Below are 15,449 nucleotides of genomic sequence, written 5' to 3'. Positions count from 1 at the left end.
AATAATTTCAGTCTTTAACTTCATTTAGCTCATTAAGCTCTAGGAGCAAAGAGAAAAGCTATCTTTAGCGGCAATTCAAAGCTCTTTCTCAATGTCTAACTGCACTCAAGTAAAATCAATTTGGGTTCTCTTTAAATTTGTAGTAGTTTGTATTTTATTCATAAGTTCTGCTCTATTGCTTTGTAATTTATAAAATGTAAAATACGTATTAAAGCTGTCCAAAAAAAAATGGATTTGAAATAATTTCGTGTGTGTTGGAATGCATTAAACAATTGCACTGGACATTAATTTCTGGGACAAAGTACAAAAAACAGAAATAAAAAATATTTGAGTACAAAAAAAAAAAAAAAAAAAACAATATTAGTGCTGTCTAAGTGTTAACATTAGCGTATGAATATTTATAAACAATATCTATACCAATATCAGTTATGCTCAGACGTTAAGTAAAATGCTTTGCTTTTCTTTATCATGTTCATTACATTTGTTTTTTGCTTATGTTTTTTTCGCTTAGTTAGGTGAGTAATTTGGTTTAAGTTTAAACTTGTAGTTGTTTGTTTTGTTTTGCTTTTTTCGTACGTTTTTCATTTTGTTTTGCTTTATCAACTGGTACAATTACGAAACATTAATTTACTTTTACAATTAATAATTGAATGACGACGCTTATTAAAGTTAGCCTCTTTAAACTGGATCCACATCATTCACGACCAGGGCGCAGAGTACGTACATCATTCCAGCGCTAAGCATCGCTGTCACCGGCACCGTGACTATCCAGGCGTAGGCGATGTTCCGGAACAAGTGCCAATCGACGCTGCCATCCTCCATGGCTTCCCCAGCAGCTGGCGGTGCTGCTGCATGCTGCTCCTCCAATGGCCCGCCCAGCTCCTTCTCGTGCTCCTTACGTTCGCTCTTGCGACCCGCTGCACTCACATGACCCACGAAAACCACCGAACCCACTTTGCAGTGTGTCGTCGAAATGGGCAAACCAATTTTGCTGGCCAGCAGTACGGTGATGGCGGCGCCTATTTCAATGGTAAAGCCTCTGCAAATCAAAAGATAATGAGCCAATTTCATTACGATATAATAAATCAAAGTGGAACATGAAATAGGATAACCGAATCTCTCGCTCATTTACTCACTTTTTCTCTCTATCTGTCCAAGTCTTTTTCTTATGTCTCCATTTATTTTTATGTCACTGGCCTTTCTCTTCTGTCCCTCTCTTTATGTTCCTATCGGTCGCTCTACGGCTTTCTCTGTGTCTGCGTCTCTGTTTTCCTGTCTCTCTCTCTCTGCCTCTTTGTTCACATATATGAGCTTCTCATAAAGAGTTCCTTGACTCTCCCATTTCATCTCCCTATCCTATAGTTTTCTTTCGAATCATTCCCTTTTCCCCACAATCATATTAGCTCTTCGTTTCCATACTTACGTTGATGAGGTGATCTTTGTTAGGTCATTGCCAATGGTTTCGATGACCCTGCGTCCCCACAGCCAGAGACCCACGGAGATGCCAATGCCGCCGTAGATCAATATATAAATGGGACTTTCTGCTTTCTGCATTACGGAGCCCTCGCGATAGATCATATAGAGAGCGATGAGTGGTCCAATGGCGTTGCTAACATCGTTGCCGCCATGCGCAAAGCTGCCAAAGGTGGCCGTCAAGATTTGAAGGAACGAGAAGAGCATGGACACCTCCTGGGTTTCCTGGCTGCTACTGGCACGTCGACCCGCTGCACGCTTAAACTCCTCCTCCTGCTCATTGAGCGCCTCCTTGCTCTCGATGAGCGGCACCTTGCTCGAGTTTGGCGACAATGTGGTGCTGATCATTAGATCCAAGCTGCCGGCACTTTGCACCACCTGCAAATTGTTGTTGGTAGCATTGGCAGCTGTACTCGCATTAGCATTGACATTGGCATTAACATTGACATTAGCGTTAGCATTCGCACTGGCATTGCCATTGACGTTGTCCACTGTGTCCGTCTTGCGCTCCTCCTTGGGCGATTGGACACGCTTGAAGCACTCCTGGAGCTTGCGTCCATTCTGCTGGTGCTGCAATTGCTGCTGCTCATCGATGTAGTTCAGGCTGGTCACGGTCAGATCGGGATTATCCAGACTGGCCTTGCCCAGCAGATCCTCGGCCTTGCGTATTATATCTGGATCGATCTTGTAGTCCTCGGCAGTTGCATTGTTATTCTTGGCCGCGAGGCCATAAGGCGCTAGCTTAAAGGTCTTCGGCGAATTGTCGCTGAGCGAGACCAGCTCGGTGATTTCGGCAATAGCCGGCAGTGGTTTACCCTCGCTAACAAGCGAAAGCGGACGGCGCTGCTTCTTCGGACTGCCGGACGGCGAGGACTCTACGTAAAATCGCAATCGTGAGTAAATGCTGCATCTGCATCAGCGGCTGCTACTCAATCGGCTCTCCACTTACCCACAGAGTCCTCGAAATTGAACTTGACCGGATTCTGGGCGCGCAACTTCTTGGCAATCGAGCGTCGCTGCAGCGGCACCACCACCAGCTGCGTCAAGAGCGCCACCAGCAGCGAGAGTGCGACGCTGACGCTCAACGCTATCCAAGTGGGAATGTTATCCATATAGAGCACTAAAGATTAAGTACACAAATTCAAATTGTTCGGTTACTCAATCGCAACTTCTTCTTCTTTGCTTTCACTTACATTTGGGCCCATCCAGCACCACGCTGATGACATTAATGAAGAACGTAACGCCGTAGAAAATGGGCAGCGAACGGAAGCCCGCCTTGAGTGGCTCCTGAGCGCGCAAGATGAAGCGGCGTATGGCCAGAAAGAGTAGAATGCTGACGAAGCCGCTCATCACTGGCGAAATGAACCACGAGCCAACGATCGTGCACAGCGTCGACCACTTCAAGCCCTGCACGCCGCGGGCCACCAGCGAGAAGCCAATGGTGGAGCCCACAATGCTGTGCGTTCCCGAAATGGGCAGCTTCAGAAATGTCGCCACCAGCAGCCAGATGGCGCTGCTCGCCAACGCGGACATGCAGCCCAGCATGAGCACCTCCTCGGCGCCCTCGTACAGGCTCACCTCCAGAATGCCCTTTCGCATTGTATCCGACACCTTGTAGCCTGCGCAGCATGGAAGACAAAAGAGATATGATGTCAGATTTTATATTCATAAGCATAAGCAGCAGACATAAACCAATAAAAATCGAACATTCTTAGAGCAGGAATCAACAGCTTAGCTTTATAAGATTATTAATTTTAACCTATATTAAAGCCGAGTCAACATTGATGTGATAAATGGCGACAAATTTACCCTCCACTTCGGACTTGACTGAGCTTTAAGTAACGCCATATATAAATGTTTCGAAAAGACTATCAAATCATTTGGCTCAAGATCTTTCAGAGGGCCAACTAATAAACAGCCTAGTAAACACCTCTCTTTAAGGTCTACTGAAAAAGTAGCCTATACTATTAAAGCTCTTAATGAACTACTTAAAGCTCTGCTCATGATGCTATATGTGCTTTGTACTTACCAATTAAAACAGCGCCCGAAATTTCGCAGACGGTGGCCAAGACGCAAGCCTGACGTATGGTCAGAACGCCAGAGCCGACGCTAGTGCCAAAGGAGTTGGCCACGTCGTTGGCGCCGATGCCAAAGGCCAAGACGAAGGCAATGAGAAAGCCAATGATTACCATCCATAGCAGATCCGCTGAATAGCTCTCCATGATTACAACAAACTCACTTTTTCGCAAGGGAAACAAAAACACAACAAACAACTCTAGCCCCTATTCACACAGCCTAACCGTCTCGCTGTCTGTCTGTCTGTCTGTCGGACTGTTCTTGGAACTCTTTAACTAGTGTTAAATATTGAAAATTTAATGAAATTATTATAGTGTTGTGTGATGTAGAGGAAATGAAATATTACGAATTTTGTGCAAAGAAAATTAGTGCTCTTGGGGAAAACTATAAAATACAATACTACAATAATAAATGATATACGGAAAAATAATCTTAATTATTAATAATTGAAAAGTTCTTTTCAAATATTCTCTAAACAGCCATATTTGCGCTTAGACTTCATTGTTGTTATTTTCATAATGAAAAACTGAAGTAGACGCGTGCAGCACACCGAATTGAGGATACGCTGTAATCTGAGCGAAAACACCTGACGTCCTCTGTGAGCCCTTCCCTCCCTCAAGCTGAAGCTGAATGCTCAGCGCGACCTGCCTAAAAGTATGCAATAAATTACGTTAGCCTAAACACAAAACTTAGTGCTAAACTGGACTGGACACTAAATACTGATTAGAATAGATTATATTAAGTATAAAATAATAAAAACTTTGCACCCCCTCCGACTGTCTTGCTCGCGCTCTCTCTCTATCTCTCTCTCTTTCGATCTATAACTAACGACGAAATTCCAAAGCTCTAGTTGGAATCGAATGAAAAACTTAAAGTAAGTTTTCCTTTCCTGTTATTCGTCTTGTTGTTGTTGTTGATTGAGTGAAGTTAGTATTGTTGTTGTTGCTGTTGTTGCAAAGTAGTTTCTTGTTATGTTGAATAGGAGCTGATGGTAGTCGACTTGGTTAACTGTAAAATTGAGTGTGATGAAATCTTGATGTCAAAATTTGTTGTCCACTTTATCACTTACCTGACGTTTGGGACAGCAAATTTGTTTCCACGTCAAAGGGCTATTCACCATGTCTGCAATAAATGGAGAATTGTAAATATGAGATATAATTCCAGACCATTCTTATATCTAAATCTTTTCTGCTATAATATATTTTTAATATTATTTAAGTTTAATTTTTGTTTTGTACAATGTAATCAAATCTATTTCAAATTAAAATATTTTCATATATTAATAAGGTATATCTTATTACCTAAACTAAAACACATATAGTCAGGTATTTAACTGGGACTTTCTTAAGTTTCCATATGAACTACCCTTGATATAGCTGCTGCCTAATGAATATAAAATATATCTTGCACTTGTAAATAACGGCGATATTCCCGACTCTGCTCCTGTGCGTACCCAGTGCGCTCTTCAATTGGAACAAGTAAAAAAGCTCTAGTCGAGACTACTCGACTACGAGATCCCCTGAACCCTTGGAGCAATAGATATTTCATAAATTTTTCGCGTCTTTCAGCTTACACAAGAAACACGCACACACACACACACACACACGCACGCACGCACGCACACACAGGCATACATACACACACATACACACACACACACACACACATACACAAACATTTACATACATATACACACACAAGCATAAGCACGCATGGGCGGCAGTGAGCGCTTACTATGACAACTTAATTGCTTAATAACTTTTTTTGTGGACATACGATCTTCATAAAACTTTCAAATTATAATTATAACATGGATATGCATGTAATTGCCAAAGCACAAGTCTCTAGTATTTGAAATACGCTTTTTACAAAAGTGAGGGTGAGGGGGTAAATTTAAGGGTGGGGGGTAAATTTTAACAAAAACCGAAATTGTATAAATTGCATATAAGCATACATTAAAAGTTTGGAGACTCTAGCAATAAAGGTGTAGAAGATATAATTTTATAACTGGTTTTCGATAAGGTTTTTTATCGATAAAAAATGATCGGGATGAGTTATCGATTTTTAATGATAAACTTGATATGCGCGCTGTAATTACGGACATTTTAAAAAAAATTTGAAGTCTCTAGCTCTTATATCTTCTGAAATCGACGCGTTCATACATACGGACAGACGGACAGACGGACAGACGGACGGACGGACAGACGGACAGACGGACAGACAGACGGACAGGGCCAAATCAACTCAGCTCGTCACCCTGATCAAGAATATATATACTTTGTGGGGTCTGCCACGCCTCCTTCTCCCTGTTACATACATTTCAACAAAACCATTATACCCTGATTTCCCATTGAAAATGGGTTCAGGGTATAAAAACGAACTCAGGAAAAATTGCATATTGCTGAAACTGGCGCAATTTGGTTGTGCATTAAGGTCGCGCCCCACTGAGCACGTGTCCCACGTGCCTGTTAAGCTGCATGTGAATTATTTCAATGGGCTATTCATGCTCGTAAATGTCGGTCATTTGATTATTGATGTTGGCTAATAAGTATAGGAATGCTTGAACTGACCAGTTATCCGGTGTAGTTAGAGCTGCCTAATATAGGTCAGGCTTGTATAGATATATAACTTAATAAATGTCTCGTACATAGTGTTTTAATAACAATGATCATGATTATGATAATGACAATGCGCGCAGTTATCCAATATGTTTTTCAGATGCTAACAGCCCAAAGCCTAAGGTAGGTTGAAATTCTACAAATTTAGAATTTTAAAAATGTCTCCCACAAAGCTAACGATTATAATAATGAGCAAGATAATGACTATGACAATGATCATAATAGCTTCTAATTGCTTCTACATATGCCGTGATATTTCAATAGATATTATTGCTCTCAATTAACAGTTTCGATAGTAAACTGTCAAGAATATTTTATTAAAAAAAACTTTACAAGAATTAATTAAACCATGAGACTTGATATGCCTCCCATAGGACAGCTGAAAACTATTTAAACAAAGGCGGGCTGCAGACAAAAGAGCGCCACAAAAGAGACCCAAAGGACGCAGGATTAAGGGGCAAGGGGCAAGGGGGCAAGAGGCGCCAACTACTAACCAGGACAATGGCTGCTTGGCTGCCTGCCTGCTGGCCAAGGTCGACACGTTGACATATGCTCGCCATATTTCCAGTAAGTAACGCCCTCCACAACCTCTATATGTACTATAACACTGATATAACCGTAGTTCTCACAATAATAGTTGGCAATTTATGGCATGTTTTGAATCGTTTGGCTATAAATAAATACTACAGCGCACGCCACTGAGGTTTGAGCAGCATTGCAGTGGCGCTAAAACTATTTTTGGGCAGTGGGTATACCCCACCTCCAGCAAAAAAGTTCTATTTATAAATTACATTACGTCAAATTATATTTATGACTGAACATGAAATCATATTGCTGCGACTAATTGATTTTTCATTTTACACGCAAAATCTATAAAGTTCGGCATACCCCATTTTAGTACTGCCAATCACAGAGTATATAGCTAAATTATTGATGCAAATACTATGATTTTTAACGATCCCATAAAACGGAAATCAAGTGTGTGTTTCATAAGAATTGATATTACAGCTAACCCACAGTGTGATAAAAAACCATTTACATTGAGCAATTCAAGTATTACAAGAATATTATTGATAAAATTATTATTTACATTTGAAATTCTATCTGACCTTACGATATATTGGAAATACATATGGAAAACATTTAAAAACATTATGTATTTATATATATAAAAATTATATAACTATATAAATATATCCGTAACGTATATAAAGCTATTCTGAAATTATTTATTTCAATATAAATATATTAATACCCTTAATCGAATAAAAATGAAAATACAAAAACCAATATTCTTTTTGTTTTTAAGACACTGTAGTTTTCTTACTTTTACTATATATATATATATATATATATATATATATATATATATATATATATATATATATATAATTTTTTACACTGCTCAATAAAACTCTCATAAAATAACCTCATATATTTTGCATTATATTTTGCACAATTGCCCCACTGTGCGCATAGATAAATTATATATTATGGCCTATTGAAGCGTTTGCTATAAAATAGATTGTCATAGGTTTTCAGCAAGACACTGAATGCGTAGTATATCTTTCCTGAAAGTGGGGTTGGGCGTGAGGCGTGGCAGCTGTTGTCGTTCTTGGTGCCAACTAAGAAGTGCATTTAATTTCGTTTATATAGAGATATTGATTTAATTTACTGCATTCCAACAAGGACGAATCTCCGCATATCCATATCCAGCGGGCAAAGTGTAAGGGGACTACCCCCAATGGAAGAACCCGCCCTCAACTTGGTATTTTTGGGGTGGTTTCTATTTGATTTTTTCTTCTCCTGTTGTCATTCAAGTTCAAGGTCATGCAAAACCTTTACCCTTATTTTCTATATTTTGTTCTTTTCATTTTTTTTTTTATGAAAAAATTAACTGTGACTCTCAAACTGTATCCAGTGAAGCGTCGCGATTCTCCATGCAAATCAATAATATGGAATTGGAAATGCTTTCATCTATGCCTCGCTGAGCCTCAACTGTCTATAAGTAATTAACAAGCACGTGCAAACATAAAGTGCAACAACAACAGCAACAACGACAACAACAACATACGAAGGTCTCGAATCAATTAAGTGGAAACTTTTACCAGCATGTAGCTTACATTGAAGTTCCAAGTGAATTGGAACCTTAAAGCGGGGCTTGTCGCTTATTGTTAAATGAATCAATTTTGCAAATTGAATCGATTAAGAGTGTCAACTGTACCCAATAAAACTGGAAATATGGCAAACATTAAGTTTTTAAACGCATTACCCAGATAAGACCTCTTCAAATTTGCCGCAGAAGACTTTTTCGTATGAGAAATCTATAGAACTTATATGATTCATGAAACGTCCTGCTGTGCGATTCTCAAAGTACTATCCATCTAACCAATATTTTTTAATATTTCCTATTCAAATTCAATGGTATTCCACATTGAGCTTTACTATGCGATTCTCATCACAGTATTTTATACATATGCCAAAATACATACATACATATATCAGAAATTCCATATATATTTTCTGTCAACCCTCGCGTATACAATACAATTATCGATAGATATACATATATATATATATACGCATATATGTATGTATATGTAAACATGGATAGCAAATGGCAAATGTTGTATATTTCATTTATACCAGGGCAGTCTAAAAAGTTTTCGAAATAGTTATATATAATATAAAATATATGTACTTATAAAATATACATATGTACATATACATGAAATGTACATACGTATGTTTATAGCTATGCTAGTCTGCATAAATTAATATGCCTATACACACATACATATGTATATTTACCTTTTTATTCATGTATGTACATATGTATGTATGCATAAAATGTTTAAATGGCATGATTGGAATGTATGCATATACATATGTATGTACGTATGTATGTATGTATGAACATATGCCAATCAACTGTATACACCGATTGCAAATAAATAAATAAAAAACCTTCTATTGAAATGCTGCCCCTAGTCAATTCTTATGAATTAAAATAAGACTTGTGGGTTTTTATCAATCAAAAAGTAATTGTGTTTGGTAACCAAAAGTTTTCTCTACTCCTTCCTTTCTTTACCTTCCACTTGGCTTCTTCTATTATTATTCACACAAGCACACATACATACGTATGTCTGCATATATATCTATATCAACTGATATATGTAAATATGTTTTCTTTTCGTTTTGCTTTATTTTGTTGTACTGTTTTGAGTACAGCGAATTCACGAGTTTATCGCCTGATATGAAAACGCGTGCGAAACAAGAGAGGGCATGAACAACAATAGAAATTTTGGCAGAGCGTAAAGAACAAAAAAGAGGCAATGAGGCGAGCGACGCTTTAAAGTTCTTATTGGAAATTTATATGCAAGCGAGTAGATATCTATGTATATACACACACACACACGTACTTTGAGGCAGCAGCGTGGCAACAGCGAAAGCGTAGGTGGAGTAGAGTAGAAGAAGCAAACAGAATTAACCGAAAAACAATGCAAAATAAGCTCAGCTTTATTGATGAAAGCCAGACATATCCAGATAGATCCAAGCAATATCCGTTAGGTGCAAAGTGCTCAAAGAGCGGGCGAGAAGGAGACAGCGGAAGTCAGCGGGAGACAGGTAAAGAGTATATCAAACGATAACTGTACTTTAACAACAGTTTGAGCTGCTATAGAGAACAAATTGAGTTATAGCCTGTCCAGCTGCCCAGGCTATAGTCTGCGACCTTGTTGGGGTTGTTGCTGCCGCTTCTGCGGCTGCTGTTGCTGCTGCGGCTGATGCCAATCACTTTGTTTACTCGTGATATTATAAGTACATATGTATGTACATATATACATATACATATATGAGCAAAAAGCATGTATTCCTGTTTGACGTAAGCTTAAGAAAATTATATGAAATATTTCCTCTGTTAAAAATACATATATGCATGTGCCCATGTGTGTTCGTGTGTAGCTTTGTAATACAGCAACCAATAGACCAATACAGTTTTACAGTAACTGCTCAGTTTATCAGCCGCAAGTTTGTTGTTGGTTTATAATTATTTATAGCTCTTTTGAGTTAATTGTCTCTTAAAATTATTAATAATCATTAAGTACACTGAAACGTCTCGATGCTTCAATTCCAATAAGATGCCAATAAGACAGTCAATATTTCTGTGCGCGTGAATCATAAGCTATTGCGTATGTAGTGGGAAGTGGGCTGGACGATGAAAGCTCTACAAAGGGATGACCAATTATTTTACAGGCAAACGAAATACGTCGAATTGGAATGTGAAAACTAGAAAGTACGAGAAAAGGATAGCACGATATCGTGGTCTTTTTGTTGTGATTGCCGCATCAGAAGCAGCACTAGTAGTAACAGTTGTAGCAGCTGCGAGGCGACATCAACAGCAACAACAACAAACTTGAAAACAGCTGCACATGGCAACAGCGCATGTCGAACTGTAATATTTTCGAACACGCCGTCCGCAAGGACAATAACTGTACCCTAAAGATAACACACAATGGATTTGCAAAAAGTACATTTCATTTGCACGAATGCAAGATCAGAAGCCAACTATTAAGCGAAATATATTGCCGCTTTCATGCCTTTAAAATTTCAATTCATTTATTGATTTTTCCGATAAAATGTTTAAAGAGATTTGATGAGAAAGAAAAGAAGGTAATTGCTAATCTGCATGATATAGATGTACATACACCTACACACACATTCGTACACACCATGCACAGAAATTTACGCACATACAAACATAGTCCACGCGGGCTGATAAAACGAAGAGCAGAAAAATATAGACACGCGGCGCCAGCAGGACTACGCAAGGATACACAGGAGACCATATACATACACCCACTTCTATATGTACACACACTTATTGAACACGGCTGTTCGCTACTCTGCACCTATTTCATTCTATTGGCAAACTATTCGCTACGCTTGCCGCCTACATATGATTAGCATGTTGTTAACAAATGGTTTTTAATTTGCTTATTACTCACTTAAATAGCAACACTTTTCTCAAATCACAATTTATTTGACGAGAAATTGAAGCGTGATGAACGCGCGCGCACAACTGCGAGCACCGGCTTGCAGAAAAATGACGATAGTTCTTTTATATCGATATGTTGACATCATCGATAGAAAAGTTACCCAACTTAACAGCCGATAGCCATCAGTTTAACAGAAATCATATTAAAATTAATAAAGCAGCTTTTTAACAAAACTTCAAAGCACATTCTATCAAAGCTTTTGCATGCAAGCGCTTAACTGGTTTTCAACCCCTTGCGACCGCTGTTAACAGTGGTCAACTACTGGGCTGTTAGTGCCGCTGTTATGTTAAGTAACATTTCGGTCTCACTTTTGTTTTTCTTCAAGCACAACAAAAACATATCGTGACATTACAAAAAACTTTGGAAATTCCAAAACAACAAATTAAATATTTGGTTGCCAACAAAGTCGCAATGTTCCACTTTAGTGGCTTCAATATGATGTTCCCAGATGGCGGACGTAGCTTTCAAGTTACTTACAAATGCTTCTCAGTTTCTATGCTACCAGGCAATGAGCGCTCCGACGTGGAGAAGGGCGGAAAAAGTAAATAAAACTAAATATATATATTTGTATGTAATGAATGCTATACAGGCAAAGCGTTTGCTTACAGTTATCATGCCGCCATCTGCACTGGATTCACTCACTCGCCTAAATGTGGAATATCCCATGCTTTTCAAGCTGACCAACAAGAAGAAATCGCGCTCCTCTCACGCTGGCGTCTTGGAATTTGTTGCCGACGAGGGCAAATGCTATTTGCCCTACTGGATGATGGATAATCTGCTGCTGGAGGAGGGCGATATACTGAACATCGAGAGCGTCTCCCTGCAAGTGGCCACGTTCTCCAAATTTCAACCACACAGCACTGACTTCTTGGACATCACCAATCCAAAGGCCGTGCTGGAGAATGCCTTGCGTAACTTTGCCTGCTTGACCAAGGGCGATGTCATCGCCATCAAGTACAACAAGAAGGTGTACGAACTGTGCGTGCTGGAGACCCGACCTGGCGATGCCGTCAGCATCATTGAGTGTGATATGAATGTGGAATTCGAAGCTCCGGTGGGCTATAAGGAGCACAGCGAACAACAGCCGGCTACACAGTCAGGTGGCCAAGCTGCAGGCGGGAATGACGCAAGTGCAGGCGTTGCTGTGCACGAGGAGCTGGTGGAGACCTTCAAAGGCTCCGGCGTGCGTCTGGATGGCAAAAAAAAGAAGGACAGCCAGCTGGAGACGCCGGTCCTCAAAAAGGTCTTGCCGCGCGGCGTTCCCGATTACGATTACCAGTTCGGTTTGCTGCGCTTCGATCGCTCCATCAAACCAATCAGCGATCGCGGCCAGGAGGATGCCGAGGCGACCGGCGAAGCGGCTGGCGCCGATACGGACAGCTTCCATGGCACTGGCTTCTCAATGAAGAAGACGCGCAAATAGTATGTAATCGCCTCTCACATAATTCTTTAATCGTATGTTGCACATGGCTCACATAACAGCAAATAGCAAAAGTAAGAAATGAAATTCCCGCAAAAACAAATGTCCAAAGTTTCCAAATAATTCTACAAATTGAGGGTCAGCTTGAGCTCCGGCTCCTTTGGCAGTGGTGGCGGCGCTACCGTCGTCATGGGAGGCAGTCGCCGTATCTTCCTACCATGTTTGCCTTCCTTTCGCTTCCACAGACCAGACCGGGGCCGATTGCCCAACTCTCGCATGCGTTGCGCGCTGCCCACATGCTCCTTGTTGTGTTCCACATTCGATAAGCGTCCCACCGTGGCCATGCAGGTGCGATCGAAGGCAAACTCCCGTTTGGAGGGCAACTGCACCACCACCTTGTCATCGAACTTGCGCAGAATGGTGCCAAAAGTGCCGGCGGCATGGATCAAATGGCAGGGTTGGCCGGGATTCTTTTCCAGGCAATGAATGCGTGTGCCCACGGGCAGGGCGCCCAACGGATAGGCATCGCCGTCATTCGGTCGAACTGTAATGCCAAGATTGTGATAAAGTTGCTGTGGGAATAGTTTAGCTCATCGGCTCACCTGGTATACGTGGAATCACACGCGACGTTCTCAGTATATCGCCCACTCGCATATTCTCTGTGGCCAATATATACTTCAACTCGTCGCCGACAGCAACTAGTGCCACCTTTGCTGTGCGGCAGCCATCGTGAAGCAGCTCCACAACGATCTCCTCCTGCGGGGCTCCTTCGCTGGGGCCATCGCGCACCCATTTGATCCAACGATATTGCTGTTTGATGCCGCCGCCAATGCCCTTGGCGACCATGCGACCGCTGACGGGATCACGGCCAGCTAAATGGGTTATCTTCAGAGGTGCCACCGTATATTCATCCGGAAAATGAACTATACGCCGGAATTGCTGCCCGGCACCTGGCTTGGGTTTCTCGACCACCTTCGTCTTGGTACGCAACTGTTGGAGCACAGATAATGAACCGCGCTGCTGCGGCTGCAGTGTTAATGTGCATTTGCTAAGCAGGCGTGTGAGACTTTGCATTTTCACAGAAAATTCCTTTTAATTGTATCTCATGCAAATTGGTTACAAAACGGTACCATTAACAGACTTTCAGCACACTGTTAGCAACAGCTGGAAACAAAGTGTGGCCAGGCATCGCCAATTAGTTGAAATTATTTGGTTGGAAAAAATTTCATAATCAGGGCTACAGTGAACGTCTCTGCTTCTTCTTTATCGTCACGTCGTGTGGGCAGCTGCTGCGGAGCGCGCTGCTAGCAAATAAGAATTGAAAAAAAACCGCATTAAAATTGTGAAAAGTGCACAAATTAAGTTAAAAGTAAACATATATATAAGGTGTAAATTGAATTTGTTAAAAAATTTGCATAAAGTACACAGCGAAAACGGCAGTAAAAAAGGTACGAAAAAATAATAATAAACAAGGCGAACGAGCCGATAGAAAGAAAAATAAGATACACACACAAACATGCTGTTGATACACACTCACGCACACAATATCACACACACACGCTCAGTGTCGAACGAACTGCACGAAAAACGTGTTGTGTGCTAAATTTTCTGTGCAAAAAATAGAAAACGCAAAAACAAAAAGTAGCTAAAGCGAAATAATAATAAAAAGCGAAAAACAAAAACAGTTTAGTTTGATAATCAATCGTAAGGCGAATGTAACAAAAACAAACAATAGTATGTATTAATTAATATGGATAGAACAGTAAAAGTAAAATAAGGAGAATATAAATAAAATGTATTTGTTATTTTGGAACATGTTAGGTGATGTACATACATCTCGTATGTGGAACTGTGTGCGTAAATGCGTATGTGCATGTGCGTGTGTGTACCCTTAACTGTGTGTACATATTTTGGTGTTAGGTGGAAAAAAAAGCGGGCGGCAAGTTTACGCAATCGCCGTCCAACGAACGAAGCAACAAACATATTTACATACATATATGTATGTATGATGTACATACGGCGTTCGTTGAGAAAAGTGTGCTTTCTGTATGTTTACGCTTTTCGTCTGTCCTTTTGTCCGCAGTCGCCGCAATAAGTGAGAGACAAACAAGACACATGCATACATATTTACATTTTTCACATGCATACATACAGAGATATGTACTTATGTATGTATGCACAAATGTACGTATACTCAAGCAGGTGGAGTCGCGCCGACGTCGTTTGTTTTTGATTTTCTTTTTGTTTTTTGTTTTTCGGTTCCGTTGCTAGCTGAAAAAATCAACGAGCGGCATTTTTACGCATTTTCAATATGCCTCATCTATATGAGTATGTGTGAGGGCTTGTTTATGTATGTATGTATATGCGCGCTCTTGTTCGGTATATATATATATATATATATATATATATTTATATGTATGTGTGTGTATTTTGGTGTTTTTATTTATTTATTGTGTTTCTGTTTTGCTGATGCGAGGCAGCATCGGCGTAGCAGTGACCTAACGACGTATGTATATATACTTAAATGTATATTTAACTGTTTGTGTGTGCGCGCGTGTGTGTATAGGTGTTTGCTTTGTTGTATTTATTTTATAGCATTTTATTTACGTTGTTTTCGTTAATTTTATTTTGGTTTCATTTTGCATGTTAGCGCATGCAAGCTCGCTCGATCGATTGAATGGGAGCCATGTGAGGACTTTGCTGAGCTGCTTGACAAATTTACTGTATGTATGTTTGTATTTAAATTACATTTACATACGCATGTATATTATCATGTATAAGTAAATACATTCATTCATATATGAG

General features: G+C 40.1%; 3 protein-coding genes across 5 annotated transcripts; 1 reads left to right on the top strand and 2 right to left on the bottom strand.

Annotated features, from left to right (window-relative positions):
• Positions 1–125: 125 nt before the first annotated feature.
• NaPi-III (Na[+]-dependent inorganic phosphate cotransporter type III) lies at positions 126–11,322 on the bottom strand. Of its 2 annotated transcripts, XR_016270138.1 has the most exons (8): positions 11,174–11,322; positions 4,619–4,671; positions 3,503–4,557; positions 2,667–3,092; positions 2,423–2,593; positions 1,424–2,348; positions 1,137–1,356; positions 939–1,039 (listed from the first exon to the last, which is right to left on the bottom strand). XR_016270138.1 is itself a non-coding variant. In XM_018005538.2 (7 exons), exons 3-7 carry the CDS (start codon positions 3,693–3,695, stop codon positions 679–681), a joined length of 2,076 nt encoding a protein of 691 aa, XP_017861027.1. In that variant the 5' UTR covers positions 3,696–4,557; positions 4,619–4,671; positions 11,174–11,322; the 3' UTR covers positions 126–678. The 2 variants fall into 2 exon arrangements, 1 of the variants encoding a protein (XP_017861027.1); XM_018005538.2 differs by lacking the exon at positions 1,137–1,356 and having other exon boundaries at positions 126–1,039.
• A 41-nt stretch (positions 11,323–11,363) lies between these two features.
• Ufd1 (ubiquitin fusion-degradation 1-like) lies at positions 11,364–12,747 on the top strand. Its single transcript, XM_018005580.2, has 2 exons — positions 11,364–11,765; positions 11,833–12,747. Exons 1-2 carry the CDS (start codon positions 11,636–11,638, stop codon positions 12,645–12,647), a joined length of 945 nt encoding a protein of 314 aa, XP_017861069.1. The 5' UTR covers positions 11,364–11,635; the 3' UTR covers positions 12,648–12,747.
• Positions 12,645–14,840, bottom strand: mRpL2 (mitochondrial ribosomal protein L2). Of its 2 annotated transcripts, XM_089469266.1 has the most exons (3): positions 14,663–14,840; positions 13,247–13,945; positions 12,645–13,188 (listed from the first exon to the last, which is right to left on the bottom strand). In XM_089469266.1, the coding sequence occupies exons 2-3, from the start codon at positions 13,716–13,718 to the stop codon at positions 12,770–12,772; spliced, it is 891 nt and encodes a 296-aa protein (XP_089325392.1). In that variant the 5' UTR covers positions 13,719–13,945; positions 14,663–14,840; the 3' UTR covers positions 12,645–12,769. The 2 variants fall into 2 exon arrangements, with proteins under 2 accessions (XP_089325392.1, XP_017861074.1); XM_018005585.2 differs by lacking the exon at positions 14,663–14,840 and having other exon boundaries at positions 13,247–14,097.
• Positions 14,841–15,449: the final 609 nt, after the last annotated feature.

Source organism: Drosophila arizonae, chromosome 4 (genome assembly GCF_054131065.1).
Source record: "Drosophila arizonae isolate 15081-1271.41 chromosome 4, UAZ_ARI_1.0, whole genome shotgun sequence".
NCBI classification, from domain to species: Eukaryota; Metazoa; Arthropoda; class Insecta; order Diptera; family Drosophilidae; genus Drosophila; species Drosophila arizonae.
Note: the sequence above shows the minus strand (reverse complement) of the source record. Positions and strands in the feature narration are given on the sequence as shown.